This window comes from Pantherophis guttatus, chromosome 8 (genome assembly GCF_059756535.1).
Source record: "Pantherophis guttatus breed Tessera chromosome 8, ASM5975653v1, whole genome shotgun sequence".
Lineage (NCBI taxonomy): Eukaryota > Metazoa > Chordata > Lepidosauria > Squamata > Colubridae > Pantherophis > Pantherophis guttatus.
Window position 1 is genome coordinate 9588585 of NC_142070.1, and position 21479 is coordinate 9610063.

Genomic DNA, 21479 nt, shown 5'->3' on the forward strand with positions numbered 1-21479 from the left:
TTTAATAACTATACTTAAAGAACCATCTCACTCCAATGGGATTGGCCAACCCCACTCAATCTGGCAGAAGGGGCAAGCTCTGGATCCTGTTAGCCAAGGAATTGCAGTTGGCGGGGTCTAGGAAAAGAGCTTTTCTGCCATGGTTTCTACCCTCTGGAATATCTTGCCCCTCGAGGTGAGATCCACTCCTATCTTCTTGGCCTTCTGGAAAAGCTTGACAACCTGTCTATGGAGATTCTCAGTCATCCACGTCCTGGTTGTCCCAAAGGTGCTTTTTCAAGAGGCAACTGGACTTCCTTGGATTTTCTTTAAAAAAGCAGAAAGAAAAACCAGAAAGTCCAGTTGCCTCTTGAAAAAGCATCTTTGGGACAGCTTGACAACCTGTCTTTGCCAACAGGCTTGGGGCCTCAATGGGGGCATCCCATTTTGGAGGCGGTTAGTAGATTAGTAGAAGAGCCCACTTCCACACCAACTATATACTGGTTCTTTTTATCAGCTTGAATAATAATCTTGATGTTTTTAACTTTCAATACCCAATGTTTTAATCCTTCAATTGTGTTATTCTCTTATTTATTATTATTATTATTATTATTATTATTATTATTATTATTATTATTATTATTATTATTATTATTATTATTTATTGAATTTCTATACCGCCCTACTCCCGAAGGACTCAGGGCGGTGCACAGCCATGAAATAAAACACATAGATATACAAAATTTAATTGTAAATGCCAAAAATTCTCAGAGATTCTCAGTCATCCAGGTCATAGTTATGGCATTGTAATCCACCCAGAATTGCTTGATAGTGAGATGGAAGGTGTACAAATTTAATAAATAAACCAAGTTATGTAGGCATACTTTTATGGTTGCATTTCTTCTTACGTTATTTATAGGACATTACTCCATTTTAATGGGGTATGTTATTCTAAAATAAAACATTTTGTAATACTTCAAATTCTAAAGGGTCTTGTTCTGCATCATGTCAGGGTCCCAAGTAATAGACCTATAGCAAGCAAAAGTTCGAGGCAGGTATTCCACAAAGAATAGCTTTATTGGATGTATCATATTGGCACAGATCAGGTAAAAACTGCCGGAACCTTCAGAGCCTGTTTTCACCTACTTAAAATTAAATTAAAAGTGTTTCACTTTCTCAAAACAATCCGTCACATGGTCCAATCACAGCTCTGTCTGGTTGCCTGGTGACATCACTCCTCCTTCCTCTGACCAGGTGTGAGAATGTCCTTGGTTCCCAAGAGAAAGTATTTTATTTTGGCTACAAAACCCTAGCTATATCTAAACCCCCCCACTCCCATGCCTCAGCTCCAGTGTGGCAACACTGAAGCTCCAAGATGGTACTTAATGTTCTACATTGTGTTTGATGACATTTAATGTGAATTAAAATAACCTGAAGGGTGCCTGAAGTCATTTTCTCAATCAATTCCTACAGATCATCTTCCTCTGACATGGAGTCTGTTTCCAGCTATCCGAAACAAAACATCAGCAGTCCCCCTGATATGTCTGGGTGGAACCCTTTTGGAGAAGACAACTTCTCCAACCTGACAGAGGAGGAGCTGTTGGACAGGGAGTTTGACCTTCTGAGATCAAGTAAGGGACGCTTGAAGGCTTATTTCGCTTCACAATAAGTAAAAAACGCTCTTTAGGTACAGATGACAGTGCTGGAGACTGTTTTGTTCAAGGGCCACACAGTCTGTTGTAGAGAGAACTCTTTCTGAGCATTTGAGGGCAAAACTAGACCTGCCGTGTGACTTGTCTTTCTGTCACAAAAATAAAAAATAAATAAAATGTGTGCAATAGAAATAATTTTAACATTTTGCAAAAACCACAGAAAACGTCAGGGTCGTATGTTGAATAATTACTTGAATGTTAAATGCGAATGCAAAAAAAATAAAAATAAAAATGCTTGTATAACCCTGCAGAATACCAGTTAGCACTGTGCATTGCTTCACTTGGCAGTTTTGTTCTTTTGCACACTGGAAGAGGAGATTCTATGGGTCTGAAAATGCCTTTTGAAAGTGCCTGAAAGAGGGGAAATGACCTAGTACATTATGTTAATGTTTTGTAATGTATTTTGAGTAGCTTAATGTTAAAGGCTGCTTTATTGTTCTAAATAACAATATTTGAATAAAATACCAAGTCAAAAAGCCAGTGTGTTTACTTGAAGTTGCTTCCCCTTACTATATTACCTATATTGTTCATTTTTGCGGAGATGAATTGTGGAGAAAACACAGAATGCTGTGAAGAATAAATCGATTCTAAACTTGGTAAAAGGCAACCTAACCAAAATATAGGTGATGAAACTAATAATGCATCTTACTGTTTTAATTGGAAGCGTTACTGTCATGAAAGGCTTGTGGTTCAATTTAGACATGTAGCATCCCAGAATTAACACAAACTTCAACTAAGGTTCTCTCTTACGCCCTTCATATGTGAACTAAGAAGCTTAAATCTGGGCTTTCTTTGTTACGTGGCTAAAATAATGGATAATGTCATTGATTGTCATTGAAACATTGCCATCTTATGAGCTGTAGTTTTGATAGGCATATTATTAACATGATGGGCTGACTTCTGAAAGATTACAGTTAAACTGAATCCTTAAATATGAATAAGTTTAATTCATATTGCCAATTGTCTTTTATTTTCTGTTTTAACACTTTGTTAAAATATAACATTTACTGTATTGTTGTATATTTAACACATGTAACTGAATTCAGGAAGGCTACAGAGAAACTGTTACAGGACCTTTGATAGGTGCCAGTATTAAATGAATGTTGAGTTTTACTTGGTTTACCAAACAATTATTTGATTAAAAATGAATCATTTATAATATCTATTCCATCTTCCACAAAGTTATAAATGCAAAGGAGTAAATTTTATTCCTTAAGCAACTTGATAAAATTGGATAACTTCATATGATAGAATATCCACACGAGGATCAACCATAATTGGATTTTAAATTTCTTTGTGTTTTATGGTTAATTTTTTTCCAAATGTTTTCTTGTAAATTAAATGGGAATTTTTTTAATGTTTTGCAAAAGTGCAAGAAAGTCGAACAGAAAGCTTTAAACATTTAGTAATTTATTAAAAACCTATGTATTAAGTTGAAAGCAGTAGTTTTATAATTCATAGTTTTGCACTGTTTTTTAGTTTATTTGGAATGTATTTACTCTGTAAATTTTCAAAATGCTTCCCTTTGAAGGAGCCATGATAAAACATTTGCTTTTCCTCTTCTCTGAATAAATGTTTCAACTTCTTCTCAAATGCTTTTTGTTATGTACTGGAATGTCCTTTTCATAGCATTGGAAACATATAACATTTTGATATCTGTTTTGGGGCTGCTTACCTAAAGAGCACACAATAAAAATTCAATATTACTAATAAAGTATTTAATCACCCTGGAAGAAATCTATGATAAATGTGTAAATAAATATGTAAGAGTTGAAAGGATTTCACAAAATTTCTTGCTTCTCAAACCACAATTAGATCTAGAATTACTTTCTTGGCCCTACCTATTGATATTAACTGAAGATCATTCCCCAAACTGTATTTCAGCCATTGGAAGTTGTGCTGTTAGTAACTGAATTGCAGTTCTGACTTGAAGCAAGAATTGGATTTAAAATAGACCCAATAGATTTATAGCATTCTTGTTGCACTTTGTACAGTTCCAGCAATCTCCACAGTAAAAAACTGATAATGAATATAATATCAGGGTTAGTGATGTGGGAAAACCCAGTTTTTTTTCTTCCAAAGTACTTGTTTTCCCCTTAATTATTTAAGTAACTGAAGAAACAAATGCAATTTATTCCATTTTGATAAACAAGTGAACTGAATTACTGCTTGAAAAATTTGGATTGTGAACAGTACAAGGATCTGAGGCTTCCTGTAGTTACAGAATTGAAATATATAAATGTAAAGTTTTTTTCTTTATTCATGAGAATGTTGTCTTCCAAACTCACTTTTTGTACCTATAAGTACACCTACTAAGATAAAATTCCAGTATTTATCCTGTGACATTGTACTGCAAAGGTCTCTAAATTTACTTCTGTATAATTAATAGTAGATTCAATCAAAAATGCAGAATAAACAATCCGGTAGGATGTTTTGATTATCCATTCTTGCATATCCTGAATGAACAAAAGATAATACAGTAATTATGATTTAGTTATTATACTGTTAAGTTTTTAAAATCTGTATGTAGCAGAGAAACATTTTTGTACTGAATAGAAACTCTTGGAATATGCCAATTCTTTTTCAGTTTCCTTTCTTGTAGAAAAGGAGAAATAATACCAAAGGACCCTTAAGTATAATTCATTTTTCCAAGACTTGACTTAGGTAAAAAAAGAAAAAAAAGAAAAAGTCTTGCATGAAGAATATTCATTTGCTGTGATTGAAGGTTGAAAGTTAAGCGTTTTATGTTATTCTTTGTAATGTGTATTTTAATTACAATTGTCTTTTGTTTTCTATATCCCTACATGGTGTTGATTCTGTGAATATTTTATTTTTTAATTTGTTTGACTCTTGTACAGGCTAGCTGGCTTTGATCACTGGGGCCCAGAGAAAAACTTATATTGTTTTAAATTGCTTTAAAAACTGATATAGCTGTCTTCTTGAATGACATTTATAAGGAAAGTTTTAAATTGATTATAAATATTCTACCTTTACTCTTCAGTGAAATTTCATTCACAAAAGGATCCTGTCCAAAAAAAAAAAAAAAGCAGATACAATGTTATTGTTTGAAAAGTTAGGTTTAGCAAGAAACCATGTGGGCAAAACTGATGCTTTGTTAGTTTTCAATTGTTTTAGAAAGAAATGGGTCTCTTTGATTTATAGAAGAGATAATCCGTATCCAGCTAATGGCTCAGATCTACATAGGAAAGATATTCTCACATTTTGGGCTCTTCTGAAAAAACGATTCTTGCACTTTGAGAAATGACCAGGCTCTAGCCAGAGAGGGAATGGGCTGAGGCAGTTTGCACAAGCTGGAATTTAATTTTGACAGGTGTTTCTCATGCATTGCTAGGACAGAGAATAGTTCTGCGGGAGAATGATGAAAGAGTAAAAATGAAACATGAAACCCTACAGAATTCTGAATTAGTATGAAATAACAACAGTGTCTTTTCATGCAGAACCTAGCCTTTAAAGTATTTGAACCTGACTAAGAAGTAATCCTGGAAAAACTCAGAAATTAAACAATCATTATTTTGATTTCTTGAATTTCTTTACCCTTTTATTAATGCATGTTGTCCTGTGGCTGCTGCACAACCTGTGATGTCTCCTTGGCTTGGATATTTATTAAATTCCGGACAATTTTTTGGAAGCAATAATTAAATTTGTCCCTTAGTTCAACTAAATGTTTGGATTAAAAATTGAGGTATTTTTTTGTTCGTTTGTTTGTTTCTGTTTGTTACCCTTCTGCAATTTATTTCAGAAGGGTTGCAGGAAGAATTTTTGGATATTATTTCCACGAATGAAAAGAACTTTTATTAAATACAAACGTTAAACCGGCTTAAAAGTTGCCATTTTTGTTTTACTTTTGTTTTTGTTTTTGTTTCGTTTTTATTTTTGCAGACAGGCTGGCGGAGAAGAGAACTTCCTTAGATAAGCCAGTGGAGTCACATTCTGCTCCACTGACCCATCCTCCAGAAGATCCCTTTGGTTCTGTTCCTTTCATTTCACACGCAGGCAAGTCACATAGTATACCATGACTTTATTTTTATTTTTTTTACGTGTAAATTTATCTTGATAGAAAGGAAATGGGGCTGGTTCAGTGGTATAAAGTTCTTCCCTATGATCAATTAGAGAACCAAATAGATCAGGGGTGTCAAACTCGATTCCATTGAGGGCCACATCAGGGTTGTATTTGACTTCGGGGGCCGGGGTGGGCATGGCCAGCTCAATGTCACTTGTGTCGGGGGTGCCTGTGGTGGCCCGATTGCTCTGCCAGTGAAAATGGGTCCCAAGCTCCGTTTTCACCTGCGATGGCCTCCTGCAACCCTCTGCCAGTGAAAACGGAGCTCAGGAGGGCCACCCGCGGCCTTCGTGAGGTCCATTTTCGGCTGTGATGGCCTCCTGAAACCCGTTGCCAGTGAAAAGAGAGCTGTGGAGGGCCGCATATGGCCCCCATGAGCTCTGTTTTCGCTGGCAGAGGCATTGTGGGCTGGTCCTTCACTTGTTTCCAGGGTTGCCCCGTGGGCCAGATCTAAGCACTTCGCGGGCCAGATCCGGCCCTTGGACTTTGAGTTTGACACCCCTGACATAGATTATTCCCACTGTTTTCTTCCTGAACACATTTGATAGACTATTTTTTCTTTTTTTGGCAAGTCAACTCGCAGGTAGTCCTTGACGTAAGAGCCCAAAATTTCTGTTGCTAAGCAAGACAGTTTTTAAGGGGCAGCCCATTTGACATCCTTTTTGCCACAGTGGCATGACTCACTTAACAACTTAAGTTGTTAAGTGAGTCATGCAGACGTTAAGTGAATCCGGCTTCCCCATTGCCTTTGCTTGTCAGAAGCCGGCTTGGAAGGTTACAAATGTTGGTCACATGACCCTGGGCATGAGTACATGCCAGTTGCCAAGCGCCTGAATTTTAATCATGTGACCATGGGGTTGCTGCAATAGTCATAAGTGTAAAAAAAAAAACCCCAGACATGTCACTTTTTTCAGTGCTTTTGTAACTTCGAATGGTCACTAAATGAATCGTCGTAAGTCAAGGACTACTTGCGTGTTCTCTATATCCCACTGAGAGTTAAATGCAGTGTTCAGACACACATTCAGGAGGCAGTCTACTGATTTTGTGGTTTATTATGAGAGCTGTGGTGGCGCAGTGGTTAGAATGCAGTACTGCAGGCTATGTCTGCTGACTGCCGGCTGCCTGCAATTTGGCAGTTCGAATCTCACCAGGCTCAAGGTTGACTCAGCCTTCTGTCCCCCCCCCCTCGCCCGCCTTCAAACACTCACATCTCAAAGTAGGTGAGGCTTAGGCAAAAGAACGCAAAAAAGAAAGGGAAATTGAGAAATAATATTGGTCAGCCTGAGGGGTAAACCAACATTTATATCCAAATTGGCTCTACTAGTGGAGAAATAACCTACCCCAATGTTTCTCAACCTTTAAGGTATGCGGACATAAATTCCCAGAATTCCCCAGCCAGCATAGGGAATTCTGGGAATTGAAGTCCACACACCTTAAAGTGGTCAAGGCTGAGAAATACTGATCTCTACCCAGTAACCCCTAGGCACAAATATCAAAAAGTGCTGACTTTTCAGTCCGAGATTAAATAATCTCCTGATAGTTCTGCGTTCTGTGTCCGATTATTTGGCTCTTCTTTTTGTCAGATGTACATTTTGGGAAGCAGTTGATAAAATCTCCCGGGATCTCTTCAGTACAGTGGTAAAGGCCCAATTATGCATTGTTGCAAATTCCCCAGGTGAAAAGGAAGTTGCTAATACGGTGTCTGAATAAATCATACATATATTTCTTGTGCAATTAACGTCCCCCTGGCAAAACAAACCCCCAAACAAAAGAGTTTTTGCGTGTTCCTTTGTATGCTAATCAGTTTCTAATTCAACATCAGTTTGATAATGTAATTTGAATTGATGACTTTATCATGTACCAAACAGGATTGCAGGTGGTCCTGTTTTAGCAACTGTCTAATTTAGCAACTGTTTTCACTTATAATGATGAAAAAGTAACATTTTGATGAATCCCCACATTGCAAGTCTGTAAAACAATGGAAAAATGAAGTGAGGTCATAAACGTTTTCCCTTAGGGACCATTTCACTTAACAACTGAATAGCTGGTCGCCATTGTGATCCCTAAACAAGGACTGTTCTTTTTCTTGAACGTTTTTTACACTGTCTTATAAAAATATAATAATAGAGAAAAAGAAAGAAAATAATATCTAAGAATCACAGCGCAACAATAAAAGGATAAATTTATTAAATGCAATATGATTCTTAAAATTACAGGTAGTCCTCGATTTATGACCACAATTGAGCCCAACATTTCTGTTGCTAAGTGAGACACTTAAGTGAGTTTTGCCCCATTTTACCACCTTTCTTGCCAAAGCTGTTAAGTGAATCACTGCAGCTGTTAAGTGAGTAACACGGTTGTAAAATGAATCTGGCTTCCCCATTGACTTTGCTTGTCAGAAGGTCGCTAAAAGTGATCACCTGACCCCGGGACACTGCCGCCGTCATAAATATGAGTCAATTGCCAAGCGTTTGAATTTTGATCACATGACCATAGGGATGCTGCAATGGTTGTAAGTGTGAAAAACAGTTAAAAATCAACTTTTTTCAGTGGCATTATAACTTTGGTCACTAAATGAACTGTTGTAAGTTGAAAGCTACCTGTACAACGTTCTTACAGATCTTCTACAGTTTGAGGGAATAGCTGGCTCTAAGAAGAAACTGGCAGAGCTGGATTCCTGGAGGAGGTCATATAAACAAATCCATTACGGTGTGCAGTATTACATAGGAAGGTTAGCCAATATGTACAGGTAGTCCTCGACTTACAACAGTTCATTTAGAAGACCGTTCAGAGTTACAACATCCCCGAAAAAGTGACTTTACGACCGTTTTTCACACTTACGATCATTTCTTATCTCGTGGATAGGGAGACGCTGCCCTCTTCTGTAAGATGGGAGTTTGAAGAAAGAGCAGAACCCATTTTCCTTGAAAAACAAGTTTAGAAGCAGTGGATTTGCATAAGCTGACTAGGACAAGTTGAACAAAGGAGAGCTTTCTTCATTCATGAACACAATGGGTGTTTCTATCGATGGTAGAATGAGGTTTTATATTATATGGAAATCTGCACAACCTCATAAACAATATCATGAACACTTCTTCCAAATATTGACTTGATTACTTTCTATAATTCTACCTTTAAAATATGTGGCTTATTAACTGGGACTAAATCTTTTATATGTCTTCACAGTAAGCTTACAAATCCAAATGTTGTCTGAATTATTTTCAATAGAAAGAACTCCATTAATCAGCAAAAGGTAACACAGGCCAGAGTTTACTTCTTCTGGCAAAGTATCCTCCCCCCCCCCCCCCATTCCTGAACATTACTACCAAGCACTGAGAAAATTGAGAAAACCAATAACACCCTTGCTGTTTTTCTTTTTAAAAAGTGAATGATTGGGGAATGTGCCTAAAAAGCCTCTCTTCCCTGGTTTGAAACTGGACTTCAAGCCTCTGAATTATTTGTTCATAATTTAGTCTGTTTCATAATTTAGAGTAATACTCGGCTAGTAATAACTACCTTTCTGAGCCATTTAGAAATGGAGGAGTAGTTAAATATGATCAAAAGCCAACTGGAGAACATATGTCATCTAAGCCATGATTGTCCAATCTTTTAGCTTGCCAGGACTTGCTTTGAGTAAGGAGGAATTACCATACTTCCTTTTTAAAAATATTTTTTTATTATCTTAAGGGCCCGCATTACTAGTTGACCAAGGTTACATGCGACCTTTGGACCACAGGCTGGGCCCACCTGGTTTAGGCGAAAGATTCTTATACATAAACTGGGGATTATTGCTTATTATTCTACATAGAATTCAGACTGAGACCGATTTTATTCCTTTAAAGGCAGGTTTGAAATGCTTGAAATAAGTACCAGTGCTTAATACAGGTAATCCTTGACTTACAACAGTTCATTTAGTGACCAATTGAAGTTACAACATCGCTGAAAAAAGTGATTAACGACTGTTTTTCACATGTACGACTGTTGCAGCATCCCCATGGTCACATGATCAAAATTTGAAAGCTTGGCAAGTGGTTCATATTTATGACGTATCCCGAGATCATGTGATTGCCTTTTGCGACCTGACAAGCAAAGTCAGTGGGGAAGCCAGATTCACTTAACAATCGTGTTACTAACTTACCAACCGCAGCAATTTACTTAACAAGTGTGGCAAGAAAGGTCGTAAAATGGTGCAAAATTCACTCAACAAATTCTCTCTTAGCAACATAAATTTTGGGCTCAATTATGGTCATAGCTTGAGGACGACCTGTACCTAGATCAGCCATTTGATCTGCCATTCATTCCCTGTTTGAAAAAAAAGAGATAATTTTCTCAAAAATATTTCTCCTCGATGATTAACAGTTACCAGGATGGTAACTGTTACCAGGATGGTAACTCAGAATGGAAAAGATTCCCTATGTCAGTATTCCAAACACTGCAATACAGAAAGCGGGTGAATGGAATGAGGGAAATGCAGTTTGACTGTCCCTTAAGTTAAAAACACTAAGCAAACCACTAAATCTCTTGACAGCGTTCAACATCTGCCTCTCTTTCTGTTGTTGAAGACTGCAGATTTAGTTGACATCTCTGGCAATCCTTGAGCTAACATGTGGTGGATTGCTGGGGAATGATGACAGCAGTATGTTCCCAATTCAGGAAGAGCTTTAAAAATGGTTATGCCCATGGGTTTCTCCCAGTTTTTGAAATGATGAACTAGCAGAAGGCATGTAATTACTACAGTTGTTACAAGCCATTCATCCTCTTATAATCGGATGTCTAGAAAATGAACACAGGAACAGAATTTTTTTTTTCCCCCTTGAAGATTGGGATCTTAATGATTAAAGATGTTCTACCTGCATTGGATTTGAGGGCAGAATTACAGCCTGGTACAAGAGGCAAACCTGATTAGAAGTGATATAATCTGCACATTTTCTTGCGAACAGATGTTACGCTGCCCAGTTCTGAGCTGTTCATAAATGCAGATTTGAAATGTCCATTGGAGCAGTTTTGAGATTACTTCGATCAAATCTTTTTCTACATGTTGTGTATTACAACATTATTATGGCATTAATTTAAAAGTGAATTTGAAATTTCTCTTTCTCGGGCTTTTGATAAATGTAAGAATATTAAATGGGGGGGAAGGTTGACATAGGAAGTTGAATTGGGTTAAGATATGGATTTGGTACCTCTTGTGTGCATATACTGTATTTAAAGTAGCATTATGCTAGAACTGCTGTTGAGTTAATATCTGGATTCATTTGGGCTTAACTGTTTTTTTTCCTCTGTAAACTGAATGCTCAAAACAGAGAAGTAGTTTTAGAGCAATTTATGAGTTACCTGATTTATATGTTATCTGAACCAAGCAAATGTTACATGTAACAAATTATCTTCCTGATATAAAGGGAAAGTACGTCATCTTTTAAGATAAATATTTATATATAGATAGATAGATATAGATATATGAATTTAGCTGTTTTCAGTTATACAAATAGAAGTATGCCCATATTACCAACAGTTTTAAAGTTGGTATTTAAACAAAAATAATTATGCTCATTTTAAAATAATAAGTTTTTAATTTGAAAGAATAATAATTTCTGTAAGCAATTTTAGCATATAAGGATACGTTGAAATGGATTTCTGAAAGTTCTTTATTATGACTGTTACTTTGGGGGAATACTCTCACATCAAGAAAGTGAATCTACATATTCATATGACTATAAAGTCCAGTGTATGAAATGTAGCACAACATATTACAGTATCACACTTGAAAAACAGTTATTAATGTTTTTCCATTTTTAAAAAATGGGTGGTTCCCCCCCCCCCAAATTATTTTTATGACTATTTGCGGGATTGGATTATTACTATAGCAGTCTGCCCCTATACCTTCTTCCCTGTTTCTATTAATTATTTCCTTAGTTTGGGATATTGTTGAAGTGTAACTTTTGTGGTAGAGTACATTAATACTCATTTGTTGTCAGTAAATGTTTTAGTGCTTGTCAGGGAGATGAAAAAACTTTAGATCAAATCAATGTAATATTGTAAGGGGAACTTTTTCTTTTAATGTAAAGGAGAACAATCTTAGAAAGGGAAATTAATAGAAATATGCTTACTTTCAAAACACCTTGATTAAAAAACACATTTCTTTGATTAATTACTGTACTGGGTGGAATGAATCCCACTCTTGAATATTTTATGAACAATATATTATTACTAGGATTTTTTTCCCTTGCTCTTTTGTCTTGGAAGGCTCCCCACATAGTATATTACAAAGAGCAATAATTACCAGGCTTACAAAATATGCAATACTGTGCAAAAAAAAAAGAGGAAAAGGAATGGGAAGGCAGAAGAATGAAAAATGAAAATAGATACTATTTTCTACAGTTCACAGGCTAGAAGGAATGGTTAAAATATTTTGCCTTGATGGTTGATTGATGACTTATAGGCATGAATAGAGCAGGTTGTAACCACATCAAAGGCAGCAGCTAAGGGTTAAACATGTACTATATATGTTTGATATATCTATGGTACATGTGGATATTAATCTTAGAAAACCGTGGATAGAAAATTATCCCCCCAAATGCTGATAAAATATTGAATGCAACAAAAACAATCAGTATTGGCTATTTAATACTTAGAGCAGGGATTTCTCAACCCCCGGGCCATAGTCCGACACCTGGCCACGAAACTGGGCCGTGCAAACAAGTGAAGCCCCATTCAGGCAGCATGTGAAATCATACCTTCTCAGGTCCATGGAACCGGTCCCTGGTGCCCAAACGTTTGAGGGCCGCTGACTTAGAGAACATAAACAGTTCTAATGTTGTGAAGAGAGTAAAGAATAAGATAGGTTTTGTCTCAAAAGACTTGGAATCTAATAGATATACTACAAAAGGAAACAGGAAGAATGGATGCCTGGTACTTTCTTTGCTTCACAGTGGCCTTGTTACAGATTTTGGTCAGTTAGATGGGTCCAGATGTACTAATCTGCTGCTCTTTCGACTCAAAAAGCAATCACAGCAGTTAATCCAAAGCTCCATTTATAGGAAACCAATAACTGGGAAGCACGGTTTAAATACAAAGATACAGTTTTCCATATTGTAAGGAAAATAATTTCTCCTTAACAACAGTTTGATGAGTGAAATGAGACAGAAAGTTTCCTTGATGTGTTGAGATAAATAATGCTAGCTTCACATGTAAATGGATCAAAGCTAAATCGGTCACTAATACCATAGGGGGGAAAAATACAGTATATAGTTGATTCAAAGTGTAAATATCAGCCTGGTATACTTTATGGGAATATTAAGAGAGCAAATAAAATTGATCAATAAAGGGGTATATTTTATTATGTAAAGATTTAGGTGAAATCTGAAACACGTTTGCTAGGTATTAAATTGTATGGATTCTTAATGGAATTCTTAATAAACAGATACAGAGCTGTATTGCTAGAATGCTGCATGCCAAACTCCAATTAGCTCCAAAGGAGTGCGTTTTCAGGACAGAAAAGCGTGTGGAAAGGACAAAATGACTAGAGAGTGAAATATATCATGAAGGAAATGTCAGCTTCGGATTGTTTATCTTCAGTGTGTGAAAATAAGTGGTGCCGGGATGTGGGACAATCCAAACTGGAAAAAACCATTCAATAATGAAATAGAAACATTTCTAAATAAGCATGTGATCAGGAATGGCATTACAAACATAGTTAAGTACAGTACTTCAGTACATTTCCTTTTAAAACTGTTTGACTTACTGTATATAAATAAGAAGATAAGAGAAAGTGCTGACCTCCATTATAAAGTCCCTACTCAGAGAACGCAAAATGATGGTTGGTGGGAAGACATCTGTTGATGGTTTAGCAGAGGAGTTGCTATTGAGAATGAATGTACTAATAGTAGGATATGCCTTTTATGGCTGTAAGGCAGGGGTGAAATCCAGCAGGTTCAAACAGGTTCTGGAGAACCAGTCGTGGAAATTTTGAGTAGTTCGGAGAACTGGCAAATACCACCTCTGGCTGGCCCCAGAGTGGGGAGGGAATGGGGATTTTGCAGTATCCTTCCTTCAGGAGTGAGGAGGGAATGGGGATTTTGCAGTATCCTTCCCCTAGAGTGGGGTGGGAATGGAAATTTTGTAGTATCCTTCCCCTGCCATGCGCACCAAGCCACACACACAGAACCGGTAGGGAAAACTTTTGAATTTCACCCCTGCTGTAAGGCTGAATTAAAATTCTAGTTTCTGCTTTTTTGTGAGTCTAAGAATCGTAGCTTGTCCAATTGTACAGTATAATGTAAAAGAATGTATTATATATATATGTGTGTGTGTGTGGAGGTGTGAAACACTGATTTGAAATTGAAGTTCTTTTGCCTGTTCTTCATCCTTTCAGGCTCCCCAGGAAATGAAATTAATAACCCAGCCAGCAATCTAGAAAACACGTTAGAGAGTCTTTCTAAGTATGAGAGGTCAAGCCAGGTTGTCAAGGACCAGGATGCTGGAAAGAAGGCTGTGGAAGCACCTGCTAAGAAAGGAAACGATGAATCGGAGAGTGATTTTGAATCTGATCCCCCTTCTCCAAAGAGTAGTGAGGAAGAGGAAGAACAAGAGGACGAAGAAGTCTTGCAGGGTGAGACTGGAGACTTCATTGATGACAACGATACAGAGCCAGAAAACTTAGGCCAGCATCCTCTTCTCATGGATTCTGAAGAAGATGTAGAAGATGACGATAAGCACAGTTCTGACTCTGACTGTCACCATTTTAGGCCTGCAGAAGAGGTACCTTGCGACAGATACAGAGAAGGACCTGGCAATATAGAAAGCAGAGAGATGATTCTTCCCTGTCCTTCATTGACCAAGTTCCCGGGTTCCAGTTTGAGCCCCAAACAAGAATTCGATGTCTTTGGAGCGGTTCCGTTCTTCGTTTTGCAGCCCCAGGAACAAAAGGATACTTCTTCCCACGTCGCCCATCCAGAACAAGACCAGGACGACTTCGATGTCTTCACCAAAGCCCCCTTCAGCAGAAGAATATCTCAACAAGAGGATTCGATCCCAGGCTCAGAACCTCAAATGTCTCCCGTTTCCCCCAAAAGCGTGGACGTTTTTGGCTGCATCCCGTTCCAGCCTGTTTCCATCCAAAGCTTCCACGGTGAAGCAAGAGAGGATCTGTTCGGGCTCATCCCGTTCGAGGAGATCACCGGGGGGAGCCAGCAGCAACACAAGGCGAAACAGCAACAACGGAATCTGCAGAAACTCTCTTCCCGTCAGCGGCGCATGAAGCAAGAGGGGTCCAAGAGCAATGGCAAGCGCCATCATGGAACCCCCACCAGCACCAAGAAGACCCTGAAGCCCAGTTACCGGACGCCAGAGAGAGCCCGAAGGCACAAAAAGGCCGGCCGCCGAGATTCCCAAAGCAGCAACGAGTTTCTGACCATTTCTGATTCCAAGGAAAACATAAGTATTAGCCTGTCGGATAGCAAGGACAGAGTCAATCCCCTGCAGGGTGATGACAATCTCCTGGATCCCTTTGGAGCCAAGCCTTTCCATCCTGCCGAAGGGCTACGTCTCCCCCAACACCAAGGATTGGCTGACAATCGTGGGGATCACAACATGGCAATGCTTGGGAGACCTAGGCAGAGCTCCTTACTTGGCAGCATTCATTCTGGCGACGGCGTAAAATTAACAGATGATTTTGGAGCAGTTCCTTTCACCGAACTCGTGCCAAGTGTGAAGTCTCAACAGAGCCAGCAGCAACAGGCAGTAGAGTTAGATCCATTTGGGGCAGCTCCGTTTCCTTCCAAACCGTAGACTCTTTTTTAGGAACATCTGAATTCTTTTTTTTTTTTTAAACAACCTTGGATTTAATATGCCACTCTAATCCATTTACTTTGGTTGAGAAACAAATGTTTTGTTTTTTTTAAATCCGCTTATTTCTCTGCTGTGACTCGACAATGTTAAAGATGCAAGATCAGGATGATACAACGGTGAGAAAAGTTTGAGTAGAGAAAATCTTTCCAAAAGTTAGATCAGAAGATAGTAGCTATCACTGAGGATATTGGCTACGACTAGAACAGGGGTCTCCAACCTTGGCAACTTTAAGACTTGTGGACTTCAACTCCCAGAATTGGACTTGTGGACTTCAACTCCCAAAAGCAAAACTGGCTGAGGAATTCTGGGAGTTGAAGCCCACAAGTCTTGAAGTTGCCAAGGTTGGAGACCCCTGGACTAGAACATTCAGAATTGTATCCTTTATAGAGTGCAATTACACTTCAATTGATGGAAGCATCAGACCGGGTTGAACTAATGAAATGGGACCTTATCAGTCAAAAATCAAGAAAACGTCTGAAAAAAGCCAGGTTTATTTAGAACTGCTTCATTGTACCTGTTCTAAAGGGTTTTTTTTTTTTTTAGAAAAACACTCTCCTCTTAACATTTCTGAAAATCAGAGCTTGCGGTCTTGATACTGGTTCCTAAACTTACATGAAGAAACCCAAATCTTTCTATCTGCCTGAACTGTGCTTTTCCACAGTAAGTGCCATTAATATAAAACAGGGATTGTTGTAATTCTTAGGATTTCAAGAACTTAGTTGGGGATGTTGGAAATGGGAATGGAACGAGAAAGCAGCAGCACTAACAGTTAGCTTCTTGCAGCACTTTGAAGATTGCCATTTCAAGAAGAGAGCGTGGTTTACTTGCATACCATACCAACCCAGAGAGAAGATGGGGAAAACAGCCAGAAAATTGTAGCAAATTCAGACCTATAAAGAGTTTAAATCAGAGTTTTTACCCCATGTCTGCTCGCTTTACTGGGGTTTTGTATTTCATATAAACTGTATGTACCCCACAAGGTTTTTAATCTTCTAAAATGGTTCTCACCTGATTTTTGAATGCTTTCTGTATTACATGATTGTACTTTTGTAAGACTTTATACAAAACACACCGATCAGTTTTCAACAAAAGGAGGTTTAGAATGGAAGGCTTAAAAATGATGCTCTTTTGAGTCTCTTACCATTACCGCAGAGTAAAACCAGCAATGCCTTAACAGCCAGGACCACGTCCTGATATAAATTTACCTCTTGAGCCAATTGGTGCCCTTGAGACACAGATTGTAACATTTGTAGAACTTCGGTGAGTAGACAGTACATTTTTGGAACTTTCAATCTGAGCAAAGGAATTTCTAATGTCTTCATTCGCTGTTGGTCATTCTAGGGGCAGCTGTGTTTGTTCAAAATAGCCATTTTGATGTCCTGCAGTTCCTTTTCGGTTTCGTGAAAATGGGTGTCTTTGAAGTGAACATAGTAAAACATTTTGTCACAAAGAATGGCCAGGATCCAGAGATCATGGCAGGATCTTTTTGGAGTATGTGTGTGTGTGTCAATCAAAAATTGCTAAACGTCTAGCACAGGGGTGTCAAACTCAATTTCATTGAGGGCTGCTTCAGGGTTGTGTTTGACTTTGGGGGGCTGTGGTGGGTGTGGCCAGCTCAACATCACTTGGGGGCACCTCTGGAGGCCCGAGCGCTCTGCCAGTGAAAACGGGCTCCTGAGCTCCGTTTTCAACTGCGACGGCCTCCTGCAACCCTCTGCCAGTGAAAACAGGGAGGGCGGGCCGCACGCAGCCCTCCTGAACTCCGTTTTCACTGGCAGAGGCACAGTGGGCCAGTCCTTCGCTGTTTCCAGGCCAGATGTAATCACCCCGTGGGCTGGATCCAGCCCCCAGGCCTTGAGTTTGACATCCCTGGTCTAGCAGAATGCTTGCATGACAAAGAGGAATCCATTCTTAAAATGTGAAAAGTTTCAGTAACCGTTTCTCTCATTAAACGAATGAAGGTTGACATCTCCGGATCCTTGCATAGACATTCACATATATATGAATTTGGACTGTAGAAGCTACGTGACCTTAACTATAGCTGGTTGAATTTCCTTAAAAGATACCAAGTAGTTGGTTTTTGCCATCCAGTTACTGTATTGAAGCGCAAAGAAAATACAGTAACTTTTGGATAATTTGCAAACATAATAAATGTGAAGATAGAGGTTTAAGATCCTTTAACTGTACTTCAAAGTTTTGAAAAAATATGTAGCATTTTAATCATTCTTTGAAGTTAATAGTTTCAAGTTCTTGCTAAATGTGCTTCTAGAAGTGAAGTCCATCTCTTCGCATGGTTTGAAACCCATATCCCCCCCCCCAAAATTAGATGTCTGTCTTATTACACTAAATATTGTGTAAAGATCAGTTAAAAATCAGCTGTGCATGTGCCTCAGAAGGCCTGTTCCTTTATTTTTGTGCCAAAGCCTCAAGACATAATGTGTGTTGTAAAATAACTCTCTTTTTAAAGGCCACTTCAACCATGGCAGACTTCTGAGCAAGAAGGGTTATAAGCTGTCCAAAATCAAGTCATTAAGAACCTGCTAATTAAATGTACTGTATTTGGCTTTCATAGTGGAAGGTTTTCTGTGTAGGCAATATATCCATATGGGTTGAAGACCCAGAGTGAACGGAGAGATGATTTTAAATATGGTCTCATTGTGATAACCTCATTTTATTTGAAAAGATGTACGTGCTTCAGGTGGTATAAAAGGAATGCAGTAGTTTGGATTCCTCACTCCAAAGTTGCCACCACTTTACTAAAATCAATGGGACAAAAAAGTAAATTGTAGCTAATCCACCTAATTAGCTTGGTAACGTGTTTTTTTTTTTTTTTTGCTTCTGAATGTTATCTATATGATTACACCTGACATCTGATTTTTTTAAAATATCTCCATCCAAACCCTTTTCATCAGAAAATCCTGATGAAATCAGATTGCTGTAAATTGTTTTCAGTAAGCAGTTAAGAAGATGATGATGTATATGCCATGAGAAATGACATTTTAGAGTAATTGGGTCACTCCATTTTCTGTCTTCTGTGGCTTCAATTTGCCAGAAGGACATCCTTTGTACCAGTTATGGTTAGTTTTATTCTGTACATTCTGTACATCTGAACTTACACTACATGGATATATGAATTCCTGTACTTAATGACCAAAAATGGCACCAATCTATTTAGTGATGGGAAGAGCTGAAATAGCATAACTTCGGGATTTGCATCTGTTTGTATATTTCTCAGATAATTCTTCCCAAATCTGATCGGTGCTAGAAAACGCATGAGGTTATCTTGGCCATCGTCCCTGGTTGTTAGGACATATTTTTCATTAGACAACGTTGGGGTACCCCTACAGGGCTCCAGCTCAGGGGTGAAATCTACTTACCTTCCTTACCTCCTTCGGAAGTGCATGCGCCGTGCATGTGCGTTCACTTCGCTTGCGCATGCACACATCACATCTGCGCGGACCCTCTGTGCATGTGCAGAGAGTAAAAAACACATTACTTCCTGATTAAAATCAAGAAGTAACACCCAGGTGGGTGGGCGGAGCCTTGCGCCACCATCGCGACTGGCTCTCCGAACCACTGGCCCCAATCGCTACCGGATCGCCTGATCCGGTCTGAACTGGGAGGATTTCACTCCTGCTCCAGCTATATAATTGGTAGATAAGGATGAAGACAGGAAAGATATATAGAGCTCTGCAGGATTGGGGCCGAGGAGAACCCTGTGTCATGGCCATTCGTTTGTTTCATCAACATTTTTTTTTTGCTTTTGAATAACATCTTTAATCTCCTGGCTTTCTGCACTTTTGATCAATCAGACTTTTAAAAGAATTTGATTTCCTAGATTATTGTAAATGAGATTCGTACACTGATCTGTGTGTGTGTGTGTGTGTGTGTGTGTGTGTGTGTGTCTTTGGTGGCTGAACTGGGTGAGCTATTGGCAGTTCCCACAAAGTTGATTTCTATTGCTTTGCCAAGTAAGCTTAAACATTGAATTCTGTGCTTCACTGAGAAAGCTGTTTATTTTCTTTGGGTGGGGAGTTTGGGATAGCCTTGCTCGCTTGATGGATGTATTTATCCACATATCTGAAGTTCACTCTGTTTCGGTCTTTCCTCCAATAGTAAGAAGATTGAGAGGCATTGATTCAGAACTGGAGATGGTTATCCAGTTTCCATTTTCATGAAACATGTAGACCTTCTCATTACTGCGTAGGGAAATCTGAGCCTTCCTTTTACTAATCAGCTGCGTACTTCATCTTGGGGCCTATGTAGCTTTGGACAGGATAACTTACTGGTAAAAATACGGTACTGTTTATATTTAATTTGAATATATAATTTCTATCTGTGAGGCTGAAGATAGAAATCAAGGTGCTTTAGGGGAAATATCACTTACCCCCTTATGGACTGCATTTGTTACCTGAATGTGTTCAGAAGGTACAACTTTTGAGTTTTGTAATCGAGATTGAATCTCTCGCCACAAATCTTGTAGATTGAAATAATCAATTCGGGGCTACTTCCCTGGCGTGTTCTACCCAGATATACTCTGTGAAGATGATCCTTCAACATTGAAATTCAGTAGCAAGCACCCTTGTGGTAGGGCTGCCCAAAAGTCCTGTTTTCTCCTAACGATAAGAAGAAGAAAAAAAACCTACTGTGAGAATAAAAGGAGATAGCTACTACTGTGAGAATAGCAATTAGAGTTTATCGGAATATTTTTTTATATGATAGTGTATTTTTATAGAGAGATGTATATAAAGCATACACGCGCACACATCCTGTAGTCTCTTGGGAGTCTGTGATTTAAAATATAGCATTGCAGTCACAATCATTTTCATGGCATTGGAAGACGAAACGGAGCCAAAAGCTGCTAAAAGAGTAACAAGAAAATGCAAAAACATTGTCTGTCTGATTATTTTTCTAGAGCGCTTTGAAGAGAATATTGTAAACCGTTGCCTAGATTAGTTTCTGGGATAAGAACATCACTTAAGAATAAAACAATAACGTTACATTCTAATTGCTGGCGAACAGCGTTAAAGTGCACTTTTCAAAATTACACTTCCATATCTTTTTTTTGTTTTGTTTAGACTTGAAATTTCTAAAGCGTCGTGCGGTGTGTATGTGTGCATGTATGTGTATGGGTAACCACTAATACCTTTTTGTGCAAAAACGATGTACATAAAACAACTTCCAGTTGTTAATCAACCAGATGTCATGTTTCTGTAACACCAACCACTGTGTGAATTTGCAATGGGGCTAGGATGTTAAGAGTAAAACCTGTCATTCCAGTACTGTATGAAGATTTTTCCAATGTGTAAGATCTCATTTACATCTCCTTTAATTTTGTTCCATCCAATGCCAGCTGTTATAATAAAGTCTTATTGTACCATTTTCAAAGAAAGCATGTTTACTAAGATGTGTTAATAACAACCGAGTGAAATTTCAAAGTTATCTAGGTATTTGAAAAGTGTTTCTTTTTCATGCTTTGTGGAAAAAAAACAACCCCAAACAATTGGATGGGCAGATTTAAAAAGATCAGGAGTCATAACTCAGCCTGCCCCTTTTGAGCTCTTGAAGAATGCAGACTTTCCCCCCCAGTCCATTTGGTGGTGACGAGAGGGGGCTTTTGTGAGGCTGGGGTTAGATACTGGAAGCTTTCCCTTATCTTGCTATGGCCAAATGTGAACAATTGTGTGAAATCACATCACGAAAATATATTTTTGTTACATTTTTGCTAGCAAATCTAATTTACAATAAATTGGTTTCTGCCAAACTTTCATGGTACAGATTAGTCCACCACAAAGACTAAATTATTCTCATATTAAGCTATAAAATGGCATGTGTGCTTGGGCTTAAGGAATTGTGTGAAC

At 38.3% G+C, this 21479-nt stretch overlaps 1 protein-coding gene across 2 annotated transcripts in view; it reads left to right on the forward strand.

The window, feature by feature from the left end:
* BMP2K (BMP2 inducible kinase) overlaps window positions 1–21010 on the forward strand; it is a 58938-nt gene extending 37928 nt beyond the window's left edge. For both annotated transcript variants that reach the window (XM_060687006.2, XM_087874916.1), the window contains exons 14-16: window positions 1453–1610; window positions 5592–5705; window positions 14144–21010. In XM_060687006.2, the coding sequence (XP_060542989.2) occupies window positions 1453–1610; window positions 5592–5705; window positions 14144–15558 (1687 nt within the window). In that variant the 3' untranslated portion in view covers window positions 15559–21010. The remainder of the gene's footprint in view (window positions 1–1452; window positions 1611–5591; window positions 5706–14143) is intronic.
* Window positions 21011–21479: the final 469 nt, after the last annotated feature.